Source organism: Mastigoproctus giganteus, chromosome 6 (genome assembly GCF_048544385.1).
Source record: "Mastigoproctus giganteus isolate SK-2022 chromosome 6, ASM4854438v1, whole genome shotgun sequence".
Lineage (NCBI taxonomy): Eukaryota > Metazoa > Arthropoda > Arachnida > Uropygi > Thelyphonidae > Mastigoproctus > Mastigoproctus giganteus.
In genome coordinates this window covers 40,046,746-40,067,461 of record NC_143580.1, presented here as the reverse complement: position 1 = coordinate 40,067,461, position 20,716 = coordinate 40,046,746, and the positions used below count along the sequence as shown (strand labels likewise).

Below are 20,716 nucleotides of genomic sequence, written 5' to 3'. Positions count from 1 at the left end.
AATAATAATAATAATAATAATAATAATAATAATAATAATAATAATGAGCAATTGTGCAGAGAAATAGAGTGGGCCAGCAAATTAGAGTGTCTTATAATGGGGGATTTTAATTTCCCGGATATTGACTGGAATTTGTGAGTTGGTCACTTGCACACTAGCAAGGCTTTTGTGGATTTATTGGATGATTGTTTTCTACAGCAGCATATTTGGGAGGCAACTAGAGGGAGTAATGCTCTCGATCTGATTATCAGTAGTGATTCTTCATGCATCAAGAATCTGCAGATGAAGGAACCGCTAGGTGGCAGTGATCACAGTGTGCTGAAGTGGGATTTACTCAAAGAGGCAACTACCATCAAGGGTAAAGGGAAGGATTTTTGCTTTCGTAAAGATGACTACAGTGGTCTGAGACAATATTTAAATTCTATGCGGTGGAGTCAACTGATAATGTTACCAACAGCAAATTCAAAATGGGAAGCATTCAAAGAATTAATCTTGGAAGCTACTAGGTTTTCATACCAACAAAGAAATATTGTTCAAGATTTAGGCCTAAATGGATGTCACATGAACTAATTAGACATGGGAAAGAGAAGAAAAATGCATGGGATACATATAAATTAACATGTGACACAGAAGCCTATAATAGATATAAGCTGGTCTGTAACCAAGTTACAAAGTAGGTTAGGCAGGCAAAGGCAGATTACAAGAAATCTTTGGCAAAGGATGCAAAGAAAAAACAGCAAAGAGTTCTTTACTTATATAAACTCTAGAAGGAAGGGGATGAATCAGATTGGTCCACTTGATATCGATGGTTCAACTGTTGATGATCCTGCTCAGGCAGCTAACAAACTAAATGAATATTTTGCATCGACATTCACACATGAGGAGTTATTCAGGGAGGGGAATGCCAGAGGTGTATTCAACTGGCAGTAAGCTAGAAAGTCTTGTAATAACTGAGAGTAAAGTGGAGGAGAAATTGTTGAAGATAAACACAAGAAGGGCACCTGGGGTGGATGGAATCTATTCAGTTATATTAAAGGAGGTGGCAGAGGAAGTAAGCAACTCCTTAGCCATAATTATGAGAGCTTCACTGGACTCAGGGGAGGTACCCATAGACTGGAGATGTGCAAATGTGACTCCAATCCACAAAGGAGAATCAAAGGGAGACACAGGTAATTACAGACCTGTTAGTTTAACTTCTGTTCCAGGAAAATTAATGGAGGCGCTGGTTAAAGAATCATTGCAGGATCATCTAGACAAGACCTCAGTTATAGCTCGGACACACCATGGGTTTGTTAAGGGGAAGTCTTGTCTGACTAATTTGATTGGATACTATGATGTAGTCACAAAGGAACTGGATGCAAAGAATAACTTTGATATCATATATTTGAATCTTAGAAAGGCCTTTGATACTGTTGCACATTGAAGACTGCTGCACAAATTGGAGCAGTGTGGTATTGGAGGCCAATTGCTACTATGGATAAAGGGATGGTTGAGTGGGAGAAGACAGAGAGTGGTAATCAATGGACACTGCTCTTCATGGACTAATGTTATTAGTGGAGTCCCTCAGGGTTCTGTGTTCGGTCTATTGTTATTTTCTGTATTTATAAATGATATTGATGATGGTATATCAGGATTAATGTCCAAGTTTGCAGACGATACAAAGGTTGGCAGGGTCTTTAATGACACTAATGACAATACACTGCTGCAACAGGATCTAGAAAAGTTGAGCATATGGGCTGAGAGGTGGCAAATGAAGTTTAACATTGAAAAATGTAAAGTACTACATATGGGAAGCAGTAATCTCAGAGTAACGTATCAACTCTGTGGTACCACACTGACAGTGGTAGAGAATGAAAAGGACATGGGGGTAATTGTGCAGGCAGATATGAAGTTTTCTAAGCAGTGCAGATGGTCTGCAAGTGTAGCTCATGGTGTCTTGTCAATGATATTCAGGAATTTTTCTAGCAGGAATAAGGAGGTGATTATCCCCTTGTATTAGGCAATGGTCAGGCCATACCTCGAGTACTGTCTGGAGGCCTCATTTTAAGAAGGATGTAGAGCTGTTTGAACAGAGAAGGGCAACAAGATTAGTGAATGGAACAAAGGGTTGCTTTTACGAAGAAAGGCTTAAGTTTTGTAAATTACAGTGTCTGGAGACTAGGCATCTGTGAGGTGATCTGATTGAGGTGTATAAAGCCTTGAATGGTGTGAGCATGCTCAATGCAGACGGGATTCGCCTGAGAGGGCATAAATTCAAATTGAAGAAAGACGATTGTAGGATAGATGTATAGAAGTTTGCCTTTAGCCAGCTGGTGGTTGATTGCAGGAAAAAACTTCCATCTGTCGTTGTAGAAGTTGATAGCTTAAATAGATTCAAAGCAGAACTTGACAAACATTTGGAGCGAGTGGATGGGTGAAATAAAGGGGGGGGGGTTTGGCTAATGCTATATAAGCTTGCTTTTTTGCATCATGTGCCTTTGCTAATGCTAATATCACCAAACAAATCAGACCAATTTTCCTTTCCTTTGTAGTTTTAAATTAAGACCATTTAAATGACTAGATTTTTTTATGAATTGCAAGATCAAACAGCCACTTCATATTTGATAGTTGTTTTATTGGCTTCCCTTTTTCTGTGTTGAACCATTTGGTGATGTTTCAACAGCCACATTAAGGCCATGCGATCTTGTAAAATTTACAGTTGAAATAACCACATTCATAACGTGTTAGAGATTCAATACTTTCCCAAAAAGAGCTTCTTGATGCACAATGCAGTGAATTCCAATCAGAGTTTCAGCTCTGATATCTGTCATTTTCTATCTATCATGGTTATTCTACCCATGAGCACAATGTTTTTACCAATCATATTTTTTGCACCAGCAGTTGTGCATCCTACCAGGTTTTTAATATTTAATCCTAACTTTTCGATAGATTGGCAAAAATTTTCAAAAAGATTTTCACCTGCAGTTGTTCCGTGCATACTCTGTAGATCAGCTAAACCTTCAATTGGTATAAAATTATCATTAATTACACATATGAAGATGAGGAGTTGGGCTGTGTCATTTACATCAGTATTGTAATCAATATTTCAGTTCCTCACTAAAATATTTTATTTGTTTTATGTTTTCCAAAAGTTGTTTGAACAAATTCTTTCCAATATCTTCTACTCTTCGCATAATTGTTTGTCGAGACAAACTAATGTCTTGTATCATTGTTCATTTCTCAGGACAAATTTCTTCCACAACTTTTAACAAACAACGCTTAACAAATTCACCATTATTGAACGGTTTACTTTCAAAAGCGATCAAATGTGCAATTTGATAACTGCCACGTACAGCAGATAAAATTTCTTGACTGATACCTTTTCAGTATGTTTTGTTGTTTTCTTAATTCGTTTTGTAACTTTGAACACTTCTTTTCACAGCACTCCCTTATGTTGATCACAAGATTTATGATTGGAATCAGTGTCGTTTTAAATTATATTCTTTAAAAACTCGCACAGTCTCCTGACACACCAAACACACCAAACTGCTTTTTCATGGTAATCAATGAAGAAATAGTCATCAATTCAACTTGGATCAAAAACACGACACTCCAAATCAATTTTCCCCTTTTGGAACATTTTTAAGAATTATTTTTTTAATTCAATGCAATGAACAAGCTATATCAAAATACATAACTGTATTTAGCATATATATGACTGCACTGAACCACATGTACATTTTTGAAACAGTCGAGCTGGACGCTTGCATGCCTGTACATGCAGTGGCGATCGATGCTGTTTTAGTTCACCTTCCATGCGGGCTTTATAAAAATTATTTGCAGGCCATAGGTTGGACACCACTGGCATATAACATCTTTCTTTTAGAAAACTAGTACTTTATTATTTTTGTTTAACACGTTATCACAAAGTAAATTTAAAATGATCCTTACTTAATATTTATTAATTTTAATATTCATTTCTTTTTTTCACACATTAAGGGCACGGACGAGACAAGGATGGTAATCTTCGGTCTTGGTGGAAAAATAATTCTCAAATAGCTTATACTAAACGAACAGAGTGTTTTGTTCAGCAGTATGAGAAGTATGAAATTCCTGAAACCAAGAAAAAGGTACAATTTATAAATTCTAGAAAAAATTAGTATAAACATCCATTGTGATATTTACAGAGGACTTAAAGTTTTCTATAGATATCATCCATTTACCCTGTAATTTTTTTAATTTTTATAAGGTAATTCATTAAACATGAGTTTCCAGTAATTTTATTTGTGTGTATATATTATATAAGTAAAATATATACCAAATTTAAGCCAAATTATTGTAATAACCACTATTGGATAGAAAATAAAACCCAGTAATCTAGGGCTAAGTCAGGAGTAAGGATATTCCCAAAAATAAAACTATTTAAAGTCTTTCACCACTTGATTGTACAATAGACCCCCCCCTCCCTCCCCACCTTACAATGGAATATGGTCAAATCACTTAATAATGGACTCTTCATTACATCATAAGGTTTACATTTTGATAAAATGTAAAATGTAACATGGGTGATAGTGTGATAGCATTTCAGCCAATACCAGTGTTTGTAACATCTTTGCCACATATACTAAAGGAAGTGCCTCACTGTTTATGCTTCCTTTGGTTGAAGTGGCTGTGCGCTGTGCTTACGTACTGTAACATACATATATTATGCAATTATTTGACGTAATTTTATTGAATTGAATTTGTGTTTTATAATTACAACATTGTGTAAACTGATAATCATGGCCTCTAAACAGTGCAGTAAGAAGAAAATGTCCCTTAAAGTTAAACAAGAATTTGTGAAAAAACATGATGATGATACTAAAATTAGTGCATGGTGCATGAATATGGTTTCCCTCAGTCCACCATTTCTAGTTAAACAAAAAGAAATCCTTAAGAAAGTTAAAGTAACTGATGAATTCAGTACAGTGCAAAAAGGCAGAGAATTAATTGTTGAAATGGAAAGGCTTTTCTTTAGTTCTTGTGGGTAAAAGAAAAACAGAGGAAGGATGATACAATTTCTGGATATTATATTTGCAAACATACAAAGCATATTTTTGATGACTTAAAGGCTAAAGTATTCCTAACCGGTAACACATGGTATTATGACTTTAAAGCCAGAAAAGGTTGGTTCAACTGTTTTAGGAAAAGGTCCAATATTTAAGGTGTCATAAGATGTGGAGAGGCTGCCATTGCTAATCAAGAAGTACCTGAAGCCTTTAAAGTGGAGTTTCAAGAGCTCATTGAGGAGGAGGGTTATCTTCCATAACAAGTCTTTAATGCAGAAAAAACAGGCCTCTTCTGGGAAACATTGCCCAGGCAAGCATACATCACAAAGGAAGGGACCTCTTTGCCTTGGGCATAAGCCTATGAAGGATAGGCTTATGCTGGTACTGGGTGCAAACACCTCCTGAAGATTTTAAGCTTAAGCCAACTGTTTTACCACTCAAACTACAAGAGCGTTTAAACAGCAAATAATTGTCAAAAGCAGGTTAGATGCTGCTGGCAATATAACAAGACCCCTCTTCAATGAATGGCCCACTGACATGTTTTAGCCAAGAGCTATCTGGAGAAGAACAAACTTCCTTTAAAGGTACTGCTACTGTTGGATGTGCCAGGTCATTATCCCGAACTTGCTCGATCTCTGGAGGTGCAATTTTATTTTGTTACAGTCAAATTTCTCCCACCTAATATTTGATCCCTCTGCTTCAGCCAATGGACACCAGCAAAATAATTGCCACCTTTAAAAAAATTTACAGTAAGATGATGTTTGCCAAGTGCTTTGAAGCGACTTCAGGAAGCAGAGCCATCACCGTGAAGGAATTCTGGATGACTAGGTTTAACATCTTAGACTGTGTAAAAATCATTTGTGGCCTTCAGTCATCCATGAATTTGAAGGATTTCAGGCTGAAAATGTTCTAAAGCAGGAAATTGTCACTCTTGGTGAGTCATTGGGCCTGGAGATTGATGCAGAGGATGTGGAAGAGTTAATTGAGAATCATGGAAGGGAGTTCAAAACAGAAGAGCTAAAGGAACTAGAGGAGATAATTGCACAATGACAGTGGAAAGGAGGAACTTGAAGAAAATGATCCTGTAGCAACATGTCAAGAAATAAGTACATTTGCTGTGTGGGACATTGTGAAACGAACAGTAAGAAAACACCCAGATACTGAAGCCACTGAATTGATGATCTGCAAATTTGAAAATCAGGTGCTAAGTTACTTCAAGAACCTCCAAAAAAAGTGCCAAAAACAAATAATTTTGGATGACATGTTTTTGACCAGGAGTAGCAAAAGGCAGCAATCAGAAAGTACAGTACACCAGATCCTGAAGGTTGTTCTGACATCTTAGTGGAAGGAGATCTTCCTTCTAAGGTAACCTCCCCCCCCCACCAACTCCATTGCCACTGTACCATTGATTTTAAAAAACAAACTAAATGAAGAGTTAATTTATTGTTTTTAACGTTTATAACTTGCATTTTTTTTATCATTTTTCATCTTTCTTTAATTTTTTGTAATAATGTTTTTGTATTTATTTATTTAATATTCTACATAAAACTAATACATATTTCATTTTAAAAATCACAGTTTAGAGAGAGAAATAGTTATCTGGTTAATGAAATTTTCAACTTCCCAGGTTTTGGAGTGAATTACCAAAGAAACAATGTATTATTAGGTTCATTTTACGATATTTCCACTATACACTAGGGTCTTTGGAACAGATTACCTTCATAAAGTGGTGGTCCACTGTCATAAAGATCCAAAATAAGCATACGGTAATAAAAATTACAAAATTTACTGTATACCCCCCCCCCTAGTTAAGAATGAATCAAGCTAATGAAAAGTACTTTCGAGTAACCATATTATCTGATATCAAGTTTTCAGAAGAGTGTGGCCATATTGCTAGATAAACTGATCAGGGTCTATCAGTGATGTTTTGTGTGAAAATTTGCTGGTAGATATAATGATTTCATTATACAAAGCTATAGGAAGGCCTCTTCTTGAATACTGCATATAGACATGAAGACTCCATTTTATAAAGATGTAGATCTTTTAGGGAGGGTACAGAGAAGAGTGATAAGATTGGTTAAGGATAAAAAGGAATACCTCATAGAGACAGAGACTTGGGTTCTGTAAGTTAGAATTTGGAAGCCGGCCATCAGTGGGTCTCTCTTGATCGAGGTGTTTAAGGACTTTAGATCTTTATCTTTACACTAAGTTAAATGATGTGGACAGGGAGGAGATAATTGCAGAAAAGATAAATTTTCCTTAGTCAAGAGTGATTGAGTTTTAACCCTCTGCAGTATAACATTATTTTCAGATTCCCCTTCATTATTCATTATTTTCCCCTGCAGCCCAGCTCTAACAATCAAAAAAAATACTAATTGAAATGTGATGTTCAAAAATTATTTGTAGTTTTACATGAGCTAATATATATAAAACAGCATGGAAAAAAGCTCTAATATAATTTTCTTCCAGGAAGAAAATATTCACGAAACTTTCCTTACAAATAATTGACTATCTTTTACTTTAGATCCCCTACTTTCAGTTCCTCTTGTTTGTCCATTTTTTGGAGCGAGCAGAGATGCATTATCCAAAATATCAGCATAAAAGTCTTCCTGCTAAATACTTTCTTAAAAAATTGAATTCTGTCTATCCATTCTTCAGACCAATATTTTTTTTTTATATCAGTTTTTTTTCATTTAGTCCCATGTTACTAATAACACCAAAAAATGCCTTTAGTTGGTTTAGTGAAACTGAAACCTGGTCACACCATATGAAGCAGTCAGAAACTGCTGTATTTTTAATTCATAAGAGTTTCCTTTTTTTTTTCTTTCCCCCCCCCTCTCTTTTTTTTTCAATTTCTTCATCAAATTCTAAAACTTTCTCATTTTGTCATCAGAAAGGCCTTTAAGAGATTAGCATTAGTAGAGGCATACGATGCAAGAAAGCAAGCTTATGCAGCATCAGCCAAAAATAATAATTTACCCCGGGGGTAAATTATTTTTTGTGACGTAAGCATATGCCCATACTCACCAGATGTGAGCATGGGCTTGGCACAGCCAGATCCTGAGCTGTATATCATCATTCTTCTCTTTTTGGTGATTCCCTGAAGTCTGAGGCAGCATAAGCCTTAGACTTCCTTACATCATATAGCTAATAATAATGGTAATAGTAAAAAAAAAAAAACAAAAAAAAACGCTCCCATTTCACCCCTCCATTCGTTCCAAATACCTGTCCAGCTCAGCCTTAAATTTATTTAGGCTATCAACTTCCACAACAAAAGATGGAAGTCTGTTCCACCAATCAACTACCCGCTGGCTAAAGGCAAACTTCCGCAGATCTATCCTACAACTGTCTTTCCTCAATTTGAATTTATGCCCTCTTAGTTGATTATTCTAGCAAGAGGAAGAATCCTATCAGCATTGAGCATGCTCAAACCATTCAAGGCTTTATACACCTCAATCAGATCACCTCGCAGGTGCCTAGTCTCCAGACACTGTAATCTGCAAAACTTAAGCCTTTCTTCGTAAGAGCAACTCTTCGTTCCATTCACTAATCTTGTTGCCCTTCTCTTGATGAGAGTTTTGTATACTTCACTCAAAACAACGTATAGGTTACTTTGTGACTTCTACACTGAAAAAAAAAAAACAATGCCACTTGCTGTTAACAATTGTATATGAATATCAATAAACATCGACTTAATTTTTCATATTATTTATATGAAGTATAAATGGATGGCAGTACGATAATTGCACCAGCACAGCAGGAAAACAAATTTTGTTATCAAACACCAATAGTTGCAATATTGGACTGGAAGAGGACTTAAAAAAAAAAAACATTCCACCTGCAATAACAATTGAATGTAAACATTAAATTAATTTTTCAGTTGTTTATGCAAAGTATAAATGAATGGCAGTAAATGAGTCAGCACACCAGGAAAATAAATTTCTTAATTGGAAATGCTGATGCTCACAACATTGGACTTGAAGAGGACTTCAAAAAAAAAAAAACTGCCTGCCATTAACAATTCAATAGTAAACATCAATTTAGTTTTTTTTTTTTTTTGGTTTGTATGAAGTAAAAATTTAAATGGAACAATTTAAATATATGATTTTGGATATTTAATAATGAATATTATCTTTATTGGTATATAATGCAATTGTAACATTGCTTTGAAGTAAAACTATTTTTTTTTTTTTTCATTATAATTTCATTGTTTACTCACTATTATAAAGATAAATGGAAAGAAAACTCTAGGAGAAAATATTGCTGACTGTGGAGCATTGAGGCAGGCATATTTTGTAAGTTAATATCAGTATTATTTTGAAAAAGAATTTGTATTTATTTATATTCTTTCTTTAATGTAGGCAACCCACATTAAGAAGTTTACTTTGCAATTCTGGAACAATTATTAGTCTAAAAAATTGGCTAAGTAAATTCTGAATGAGTTCAAAATGTATGTTAAATTAAATATCAAAATTTTCTTTTGGCATAAATTTTCTTTTATGATTCCACTCTATGGATTGTTGTTTGATCTTTGGATAATGGTAACAAATCAAAGTTTCATGTCTTCCATGAAAATAAAGTTCTTTTTAATAGGAAATTGCATCTTCAACCTTCCTTGTCATAGGAGTGCTGTAATTCCACCTTAGGATAGTTTTCAGAGGCAATTTTCATAGCTTCATTTATCATATGAAAGCACTTTGAATGTTAGGCATTTTCTTTAGTGCAGGTCCTTCACCTGCATCACTTGCATTAATTTCAATAATAGTATTAAAACATGTAGGTATTTTTAAATTATTCTGAACATAGTCTTGGCATAAACTAAGAATAAGGTCTCTTTTCTGGAGAATTAACAGAAAAAATATTTTGGTCCAGGCAGCCATTTTATTATCCATGGCCATCTTCCCATACATTTCTCAAGTTCAGACCTAAATAAAGCCTGCATGATGTGTAAATCATCTCATGAACACACCCTTGTACAGGCATGATACGCACAACAGTGTAATACTTGTATATCTTAGATGCTAATGTGCTATGTAAATGACAATAACAACAAATGAGTTTCATCCGTGATTCACCACTTAGCTGACAAACTTGAATATCATAGATCTTAGGAAAATTTTGCAAGACTTTTCTTTGCACAATTTGCATTCTCCCTCTTCTGATCTGCATTGAAGTCTTGTATCCATTTTGCTGAAATTTTTTTCTTGTTTCTTTGCAGACAGTATGAGACTCATTCGTAGCATATGTTTAGTGTCTTTGCTATGTTGAACTTTCAAAATCAGGTTGTGAACAGCATTTGTGTTGAGCAAAGGTTAAAAGAAATAAAATAAATTTAATTAAAAAAATAAATGAATAAATAAAATTCATTTAAAGCTTTAAACACTTCAGTCAGGTCTGCTCACAGGAACCTAATTTTCAAGTACTGCAATATACAGAACTGAAGTCTTTCACGCTAAGGATACTCTTTTGTATCCTTGACTAATCTTGTCACTCTTCTCTGTACCCATTCCAATAGTTCCCATCCTCCTTAACACAAGGCTACCAGGCCCATGTGCAGGTACTCAAGATGCATCCTAACTATTGCTTTATACAATGGGATAATTATGTCCTTGTCCTTGCTCTCAGAAATTCCTGTATATCATGGACAGATGCCCGTGAGTTATCCCATGGGAACAGCCAATGGGATTCTGTCAATGCAGAATCCTGTGAACTCAGAAAAGTTCATGTAGGACTGCACAATTACCAGTTGGCATATTATTCTGCTATTATCATTGCCCATATGCAGTACCTTGCACTTATCAATATTAAACCTTAATTCCCACTTCTCAGCCTATCTCCCTAATTTTTTGAGGTGTGCAACAGCATGCCTTGATTCTTGTCATTAACTACCGTGTCAACCTTTGTGTTGTCTACAAACTTGAACAAAATCACCCCTTCATATGCTTTCTTCAATATTATTAAAAACAGCATGGTACCCAGAACTCCCCCTCCCCGAGGGATGCAACTAATAACATTAGTTGCCCATTTATAATTATCCTCTGTCTTCTGCCACTCAACCATCACTATATCCATATTAGAAATTTCCCCTAATGCCACACTGTTCCAGTCTTCACAGTAGCCTTACATGTGGAACAGTGTCAAAAGCTTTATTGAAATCTAAGTACAGCTAGGTCACGATTAGTGCAGATGATGAATCCCATGAAGTGGTCACATTATTTGAATTCACCCTATTCAAAGTTATAATTGTGTAAAATATGGTAATCGGTTCCAGCTCGACGGAAATAGTTAATGAAAATTTTTAAACATAAGTTTTTATATGTTTATAAACAAAATATTACAGTAAAGGATAAAAAGAATATACTTACAATTTAAATTTATTGTTAAAAAAGTCCTAGAGTAATTATAGAAAACTAAATATCTACAACCATAGAATTCTAAATATCATTCTATGGTTGTAGCCATTTAGAGCACGATGATTTGGAGACCGATAAACAAGCATCAGTTTCAAATTAAAATCGCCTTGAGCATTGCCTTCCAATAAAAGTGTTAGGCGAGATTTAGACACTTTAAATCCAGGTTGAGTTTTTTTCTTTCTTAGAAATATAAGTTCTGGAAGGCATCCTTTTCTAGAATAAACCAGTTTCATCCATGTTAAATATTTGTATCCACCATCTTCGATTATATTTTTTTAAAACATCAGGATATTTAGTTGCTGCGTCTTCATTTGCACTGGCCGCCTCACCAGTAATTTTAGCATTATGCAACTGAACTCTATTTTTAAATCGATCAAACCAACCAACCAACACTTTTCATTAAACATTTCTTCTACTTCATTATTTTTTTCTTTCGCTCTCTTCAACAAATTTAAAGCTTTTGTCTGAATGGCTACTCTCCTAAGGGGAATGCGTTTTTGATTGCAATCCTCAATCCATACAGTTAAAAGGTACTCCATTTCTATCATTGTAACACTTCTGTTCCTTGTAGATGTTTGCAAACCACAAAAAGCTGATGCAACTTTACCTTTTTCTTTTATTTCCCCTACGTGTGTTATAATATTCCGTACCATAGATTCAGGCATTCTGACATCTCGTCCTATTTTAGAGTTGCTATGACCACATTCATGTCTTTCAATCACATCAAATTATTTGCTCTAATCTAATAATGAGCCTCTTCTTTTTTGTACTCGTAGTGTTTTTATCTGAAGGAATCTTCCTTTTATCCATTTTGTTAAGGGCGCTTCTTAAAACGATTAAAACATATCATGAAAACTAAGTCATATTACGACAGGAAGCAGCAGCATCTTCCTGCTGCTTCCTTTTGTAATATACCTTAACGGTAACCTCAACTTTGCATGCGCTAGCCTCGCATTAACTGAATTTTGGTTTGCATTAAACATGACCTGGTATCGTTACACAATTCACACTAAATCAAATATCGCATTATTCAAACTCTCATTAATCGCGACCTAGCTGTATATAATGTCAAAATTATTTTTTGCACCCAGTTCCTTTGTTACTACATCATAGTGGCTAATCAGATTGGTCAGACAAGATCTTCCCTTAAATCCATGCTCTGAATTCTGTATAACTGCAATCCTCTAAAGGTGACCCTGCAGTACTTCTTTAACCACTGATTCCATTATTTTCCCAGGAACAGAAATCAAGCTTATAGATCTTTAATTACTCACTTCTCCTTTGAGCACTGCCCATGTGCCAAAAAAAAAAAAAACTCATACCAAATCAAATCCTTTAACTCCTTTTGTGAATAGGAAAAACATTTGCACATCTGCAATCTGTAGGGACCTCCTCTGAATCCAAGAATACCCTTTTTATGGCCAAAAAGTTTGCTTACCTTTTTTGCTGCTTCTTTTAATGTAATTGGATATATAATGTCTGTCTCCCTTATTTAGTTTTAGCTTCAACAGTTTCTCCTCCACTTTCTTCTCAGCTATCATAAAATTATTTTCTCCCAAGTATAACGTGGTCTTCCTATCTTGTAAATTCTGGTATTCCTCTCCCTAAAAACTTCATACATGATAGATGCAAAATATTTATTTAGTTTTCCAGCAGTCCGGAAAAGGTTACCAATATAGGTTGTGAAGAGGCAACTAAAGTTTAACATTGACAAATGCAAAGTACTGCATATGTGTAGCAGTAACCCAAGAGAAACTTACCAAATGTGTGGTACTACATTCAGGGAGGTGGAGATTGAAAAAGACTGGGGGTAATTTTGGAGTCAGATATGAAATAAATTCTCTGAGCAGTGCAGGCAGGCTGCCATAGCAAGTTATGGAGTTTTGTCAAATATATATAGGAATTTTGCTAGCAGAGACAAGGTGATTATCCCCTTGTATAAGGCAACGGTCAGGCTACACCTTGAGTACTGCATACAGGTCTGGAGGCCTCCTTTTAGGAAGGATGTAGAGTTGCTAGAATGAGTACAGAGAGAGGGGCAACAAGATTGGTGAGAGGAACAAAGAGCTCCCCTTACCAAGAGAGGCTTAAGTTCTGTCAAGTTGCAGCATCTGGAGACTAGGCACCTCCAAGGTGATCTGATTGTGGTGTATAAGGCCTTGAATGGTTTGAGGAGGCTCAATGCTGATGGTATACTTCCCTTTGCTCAGTTTAAGAACCTGAGGGGGCATAGATTCAAATTGAGGAAAGGTGGTTGTAAAATAGATGTGTGGAAGTTTGCCTTTATCCAGTGGGTAGTTGATTGCTGGAACAGACTTCCATCTGTTGTTGTGCAAGTTTGATAGCTTAAATAAATTATAAGGCTGAACTAGACAAACATTTGGAGTGACCGGATTAGTTGAAATGGGAATGTGTTTTTTTTTTTTTTGGTTGATACTCTACGTATAAGCTTGCTTTATTGCATCATATGCCTCAACTAATGCCAGTCATATCCAGTGGACCAATATGGTTCATCCCTTTCCTTCTAAAGTTAACATAAATAAAGAATTCTTTGCATTCTTAGTCAAAGATTTATCATAATCTGCTTTAGCTTTTGCAACCCACTTAGTGAATTTATATCTATCACCTGGAAACAAAGGCCAAATTCTCTCAATGGAAGGTTCCGTCAACTTCAAGACAAAAAAAAAAAAAAAAAAAAGCAAGACACTATTGATCAAATGTGAAGATCATGCTTGTTATATTTTTTTTTACTTATAAGCATTGTTTATTATGAAGTTGGCCCACATAGTGTTGGCCAAATAATTCACCTCTTAAATTAGTATTCTGCAACCATCCTTCCTCAATTTGAATTTATGCCCTGTTGTGTGTATAGTCTGGGCAAGATGAAGAATCCCATCAGCATTGAGTTTACTCAATCCATTCAAAGCCTTAAACATCTCGATCAGATTGCCTTAAAGGTGCCTAGTCTCCAGATGATGCAGTTTACAGAGTTGAAGCCCCTCTTGATAAGAGCACCCCATTATTTCCCCCACCAATCTCATTGCCCTTCTCTGTACCCACTCCAGCAGCTTTGAATGGATACATCATTCTTCCTAAAATGAGGCCTGCAGACTTGTATGGAGTAATCAAGATGTGGCCTGACTATTGCATTATACAATGTAATCATTGCCTCCTTATCCTTGCTAGCAAATTTCCTGTATATCCTTAACAAAACCCCATGTGCTGTGCTGGCAGCCTTTTGCATTGCTCAGAGAATTTCATATCTGACTGCACAATTACCCCCAGGTCTTTTTCATTTTCCACTACCCTAAGTGTAGCGTCAGACAGTTGGTATGTTAATCTGGGATTACTGCTACCCATATGCAGTACTTTGCATTTGTCAGTGTTAAACCTCAATTGCCATTTCTTAGCCCAACCACCTAATTTTTCTTGATCTTGTTGCAGTAGCATACTATCATTTATTTCTGTCATTGACCACCCTGCCAACCTTTGTATCATCTGCAAACTTAGACATTAAGCATATTATACCTTCATCAATATCATTAATAAACACAGAAAACAATGGGCCCAGCACCAAACCCTGGGGATTCCACCAATAACATTAATCCACGAAGAGCCGTGTCCGTTGAAAACAACTCTTATCTTCTCCCACTCAACCATCCCTTTATCCATAGCAGTGACTTGCCCTTAATGCCACACTGCTCCAATATGTACAGCAATCTATGTGCAAAAGCTTTCCTGAAATCCAAGTATATGATATCAAAATTATTTTTGCATCCAGTTCCTTCATTACTGCATGATAATATCCAATCAAATTGGTCAGACAAGATCTGTCCTTAACAAACTGATGCTGTAACTTAAATATAACTGCACTCACATCTAGATGGTCCTGCATTGTCTTTAATCAGTGACTGTATTGTTTTCCCTAGAACAGAAGTTAAATTAACAGGTCTGTAATTACTCACGTCACCCTTTGATTCCCCTTTGTGAATTGAGGATACATTCACACATCTGCAGTCTACAGGGACATCCTCTAAATCCAAAGGTGCTCACATAATTATGGCTAAGGGTTTGCTTGCCCCCTTTCTTGCTTCCTCTCTCTTACCTCTCTCTTGCAGGCTCCGAAAAAAAAATAAGTGTTTGCCTTTTTATTTACATAGTTGTTATTTTATATTGTACTTAATACGTAGTCTTATAGTTATAGTTACGCTGGTTATTTTTATTTTAATTTAGATAAACAGTTTTTGTAGATATACGTAATACATACGTAAAACCGTTATTTCATTTGAATCTTGCAGCCATTGTTTTTGTATATAGGGGTAAGGAATTCAAATTGTTAATTGAGGTAGTTAGGTAGCTCTAACGTATAATTTAGAGTAATACGCTTCACTGTTTCTATTAGATAGCGTAGTATTGACATTTAATTAATTTAATTTATTGATTTTATTAATTTAAAGTATCATGCCCCAAACTAGAGCAGCAAAGGAACGGGCACAAAGTGGCAGGAGTGCTGTGACTCGGGGGAGAACTGAGGGGGGTGATTCTCCAACGCATCACAGCCTAAAAAAATGTGCAACTTGTGAAATGTTTGCCGAACTCTGTGGAACGGAACATGACATTGCCATTGGGGATGTCTTTGTGTATGCGCGATGTAAGGAAATCAGGCGACAACTCAGCGTTGTTATGGACCTATATGAGAGTTTGAAGGACAGGGGCCAACCGGTCTAGCCTGGTGGGTAAAGTGCCTGCCTGGCAACCCAAAGGTCGCGGGTTCGATTCCCGCCTCGGGCTTGGATCAAAGTACTGCAAAAAACCTCTTGGGAGGTGCATTATGGCCACAGAAGCCTGTGCGCCAAAAAAAAAAAAAAAGGACAGGGTGGATGCCCTCGAAAGATCTAAATTGAGGGGCCCATCAGACTCTCAGCTGCCCACATCAACGCCAGAGCTTGCACTTGGTCATCATGCAACACAGCGGCAACCCCCAAGGCAGAATGCGCTGGTCCCACAGGAACTAGTAGTTGTTGGTGACTCTATTGTCAGGGAAACATGCTTTGTAAAAAGGATAGGTGGAACAGGACCAGGGTATGTCTGCCAGGGGCAAAGGTTGATGACGTAGAGCGGATATCATCTTTTAAGGGCACAAAAGGTGATATAGTTGTACACGTTGGCACTAATGATATTCGGAGTAGGAGACCGGCAGAATTACTTAACAAGTACAGGTCACTGTTGAACAAAAGCCGAGAATTAGGGTTGAATTTGAAAGTGTCTGCAATTCTGCCCATACACGATAATAGGGAGTATATGATGAGAGCCTTGTCGGTCAATTCGGCCCTGGAAAGAATGTGCAAGGCTCAAGGGGTAGAATTTTTTTCAGCCTAGACTGTACTTGTTAACAGGAGAGACTGCTTTTATAGGGAAGGGATACACTTAAATAGAAAGGGTGCAAGAATATTTGCTGATGCTATCGAGGCAGTGTTAGGTGGGTCGGAAAACTGATAGCTTGGGGGGATACAAGGACTAATAGTTTAACAGTAGCCGTAGGCAGAGGTGAAGGTGATCCTTGCACAACTTCTATTAGAATAAGTAGCAACCTGGAGCGTCGGGTGTTGGGGGGTTTCAGGGACGGATGGCAGTCATCCTGAAATAGGTGGGTATATGGGATGTGTTAGGGTAACTAAGATTAGGAGTAGGAGCATTTATGCTTGCACGTATACCAATGCTAGAAGTATAGTAAATAAATTTGATGAATTTGAAGTGTTGGTCAAGACATCAAAGGCGGATATTGTTGGGATAGCAGAGACGTGGTGTCACACAGATATAAGGAATGCTGAACTGGAGTTTGGGGAGTACAATGTGTACAGAAAGGATAGACAGGATAGAAAGGTAGGTGGTGTTATGCTGTTAATTAAGAAAAACATAAAATCAAAAGAAGTGCATCTAGTTGATGTAGATGAACAGTGCACTGTTGAGTCAGTTTGGTGTGATATAAGCACTGTGAAAGCAAATATAAGAGTAGGAGTGTGTTATAGGCCTAATGACTCAAATGAGTACAATGAACAATTGTACAGAGAAATAGAGTGGGCTAGTAAATCGGAATGTCTTATAATGGGGGATTTTAACTTCCCAGATATTGACTGGAACTTGTGGGTTGGTCACTCACACACTAGTCAGACTTTTGTGGATTTATTGGATGATTGTTTTCTGCAGCAGCATGTTCGAGAGGCAACCCGGTTATCAGCAGTGATCATTCGTGTATTAAGAATTTGCAGATAAAGGAACCACTAGGTGGCAGTGATCACAGTGTACTGATGTGGGATTTACTTAAAGATTTAATTACCATCAGGGGTAAAGGAAAGGTTTTTGCTTCCGTAAAGGTGAGTACAGTGCTCTCCGACAGTTTTTAAATTCTGTACAGTGGGATCAACTAAAGATGTTACCAACAGTAAATTCTAAGTGGGAAGCGTTCAAGGAATTAATCGTGGAAGCTATTAAAAGTTTCATACCTATTAAGAAATATTGTTCAAGGTTTAGGCCTAAATGGTTATCTAATGAACTAATGAGACTCGTAATAGAGAAGAAAAATGCATGGGATGCATATAAATTATCAAACGACTCAGAAGCCTATGGCAGATATAAGCTAGTCTGTAATCAGGTGACAAAGGAGGTTAGGCAGGCGAAGGCAGATTACGAGAAATCCTTGGCAAAAGATGCTAAGAAAAACAGCAAGGATTTCTTTACTTATATAAACTCTAAAAGGAAGGGGGATGAATCTGATTGGTCCACTTGACATCGATGGTTCGACTGTTGATGATCCTGCTCAGATAGCAAACAAACTGAATGAGTATTTTGCATCTACATTCACACATGAGGAATTATTAAGATTTGAAAATGGCAAAAGGTTATCAAATTGTAGCAGGATACTTAATGATTTTGGAATAACTGAAAGCAAAGTGGAGGAGAAATTGTTGAAGTTAAACATAAGAAAAGCACCTGGGGTGGATGGGATCTATCCAGTTATATTAAAGGAGGCGGCAAAGCAACTAAGCAAACCCTTAGCCATAATTATGAGAGCGTCCTTGGACTCAGGGGAGGTTCCTACGGACTGGAGATCTGCAAATGTATCCTCAATTCACACAGGGGGATCGAAGGGTGACACGAGTAATTACAGACCAGTTAGTTTAACTTCTGTTCCGGGTAAAATAATGGAGTCACTGGTTAAAGATGCATTGCAGGATCATCTAGACAAGACTGCAGCAATAATTCAGACACAGCATGGGTTTGTTAAGGGAAAGTCTTGTCTGACAAATTTGATAGGATATTATGATGCATCCAGTTCCTTCGTGGTTACGAAGGAACTGGATGCAAAAAATAATTTTGGTATCATATATTTGGATTTCAGGAAAGCTTTTGACACTGTTGCGCATGGAAGACTATTGTACAAATTGGAGCAGAATAGTATTAAGGGTAAGTTGCTACAATGGATAAAAGGATGGTTAAGTGGGTGAAGACAGAGGGTGGTAATCAATGGGTGCTGCTCTTCGTGGACTAATGTTATTAGTGGAGTCCCACAGGGTTCGGTGTTAGGTCCACTGTTGTTTTGTATATTTATCAATGATATTGATGATGGTATATCAGGCTTAATGTCGAAGTTTGCAGATGATACAAAGGTTGGCAGGGTTGTTAATGACAGTAATGGCAGTGTGCTACTGCAACAGGATCTAGATAATTTGGGCAGATGGGCTAGGAAGTGGCAACTGAAGTTTAACCTTGACAAATGCAAAGTACTGCATATGGGTAGAAGTAACCCCAGAGAAATGTACCAACTGTGTGGTACTACACTTAAGGTGGTAGAAAATGAAAAAGACCTGGGAGTAATTGTGCAGTCAGATATGAAGTTTTCTGAGCAATGCAGACAGTCTGCCAGGGCAGGTCATGGGGTTTTGTCAATGATATATAGGAATTTTGCTAGCAGGGAAAAGGAGGTGATTATCCCTCTGTATAAGACAATGGTCAGGCCACGCCTTGAGTACTGCGTACAGGTCTGGAGGCCTCATTTTAGGAAGGGTGTAGATTTACTTGAGCGTGTACAGAGAAGGGCAACAAGATTGGTGAGGGGAATGAAGGGATCCTCTTACCAAGAGAGGCTTAAGTTCTGCAAATTGCAGTGTCTGGAGACTAGGCACCTGCGCAGTGATCTGATTGAGGTATATAAAGCCTTGAATGGGTTGAGCACGCTGAATTCTGATGGGATCCTTCCACTTGTTCAGATTACGAACCTAAGGGGCATAAATTCAAATTAAGAAAAGATTGATGTAGATTAGATGTGCGGAAATTTGCCTTTAGCCAGCGGGTGGTTAATTGCTGGAACAAACTTCCATCTGTCGTTGTGGAAGTTGATAGGTTGAATAAATTTAAGGAGGAACTGGGGAGGCAATGGTGTGTTTTTTTTTTTTTTTTGTCTGATGCTGCATAAGCTCATACACTTGCTTTCTTGCATCACATGCCACTACTACTACTATTACCTTCAAACCATATGTTTTTATGCAAATTTAAGAATGGCTAACACTTCTTTATAGTGAGAATAGTAATAAGGAAACTTGGTTTTTCTTGCATTTTCATCATATTGCATCATGTTTTGGGAAGTTTAGTTTATTTTTAGAGTACTGCTATTAAAATAGATCCTCTGCACTGGGGTTTCGTGTTTTCATTTGAATGAATTTTTTCATTCAAAGGAAAACTTTAAGTAGGATATACTTAATTTAAGTACATTAAGTAGGATAGTTGGGCCATACAGTTAGGATGTATGATATCCAGATAGAAATTTCCTTGATTCTTTCTATTTTTAGATTTAATGGCAAAAATTCTTTTCTTACTTTTAACATTGTTGTTGTTGTTTGGGAGTAAGTATATTGGATTGATTCTTTAAGTACATCATACAGTGTATAGGAACTCTTAGGGAATTAGGAGGGCTATTTCATTCTTCTTAGTGTTTTGGTCTAATTTTGCCATATCTATTTCTCTTCCTCCCTTATTAGTACTGTATTAGTAATGGCCGCATGGTGCAAGGAAGCCTATGGCTTATGCTGCACAAGCCAAAAAAAAAAAAAAAAAAAAAATGAATGATAACAATGGTAAAAAAAAAAAAAAAAACTAATAATTAATAAAAGAAAAGGAAATTAAACCTTTCAACCTATGCGTTTCCCTCCACCCGAAGGTAACTATCCAGATAACCTTTGAATTTCCCCAAACTGTCAGCCTCTACCACCCATGTAGGCA

The 20,716-nt window shown here is 36.7% G+C and overlaps 1 protein-coding gene across 1 annotated transcript in view; it reads left to right on the top strand.

The window, feature by feature from the left end:
- Positions 1-20,716, top strand: part of LOC150084182 (neprilysin-11-like) — a 202,868-nt gene that overhangs the window by 159,679 nt on the left and 22,473 nt on the right. The window contains exons 18-19 of the mRNA XM_090376147.1: positions 3,979-4,109; positions 9,257-9,322. Coding sequence (XP_090232273.1) covers positions 3,979-4,109; positions 9,257-9,322 — 197 coding nt within the window. The remainder of the gene's footprint in view (positions 1-3,978; positions 4,110-9,256; positions 9,323-20,716) is intronic.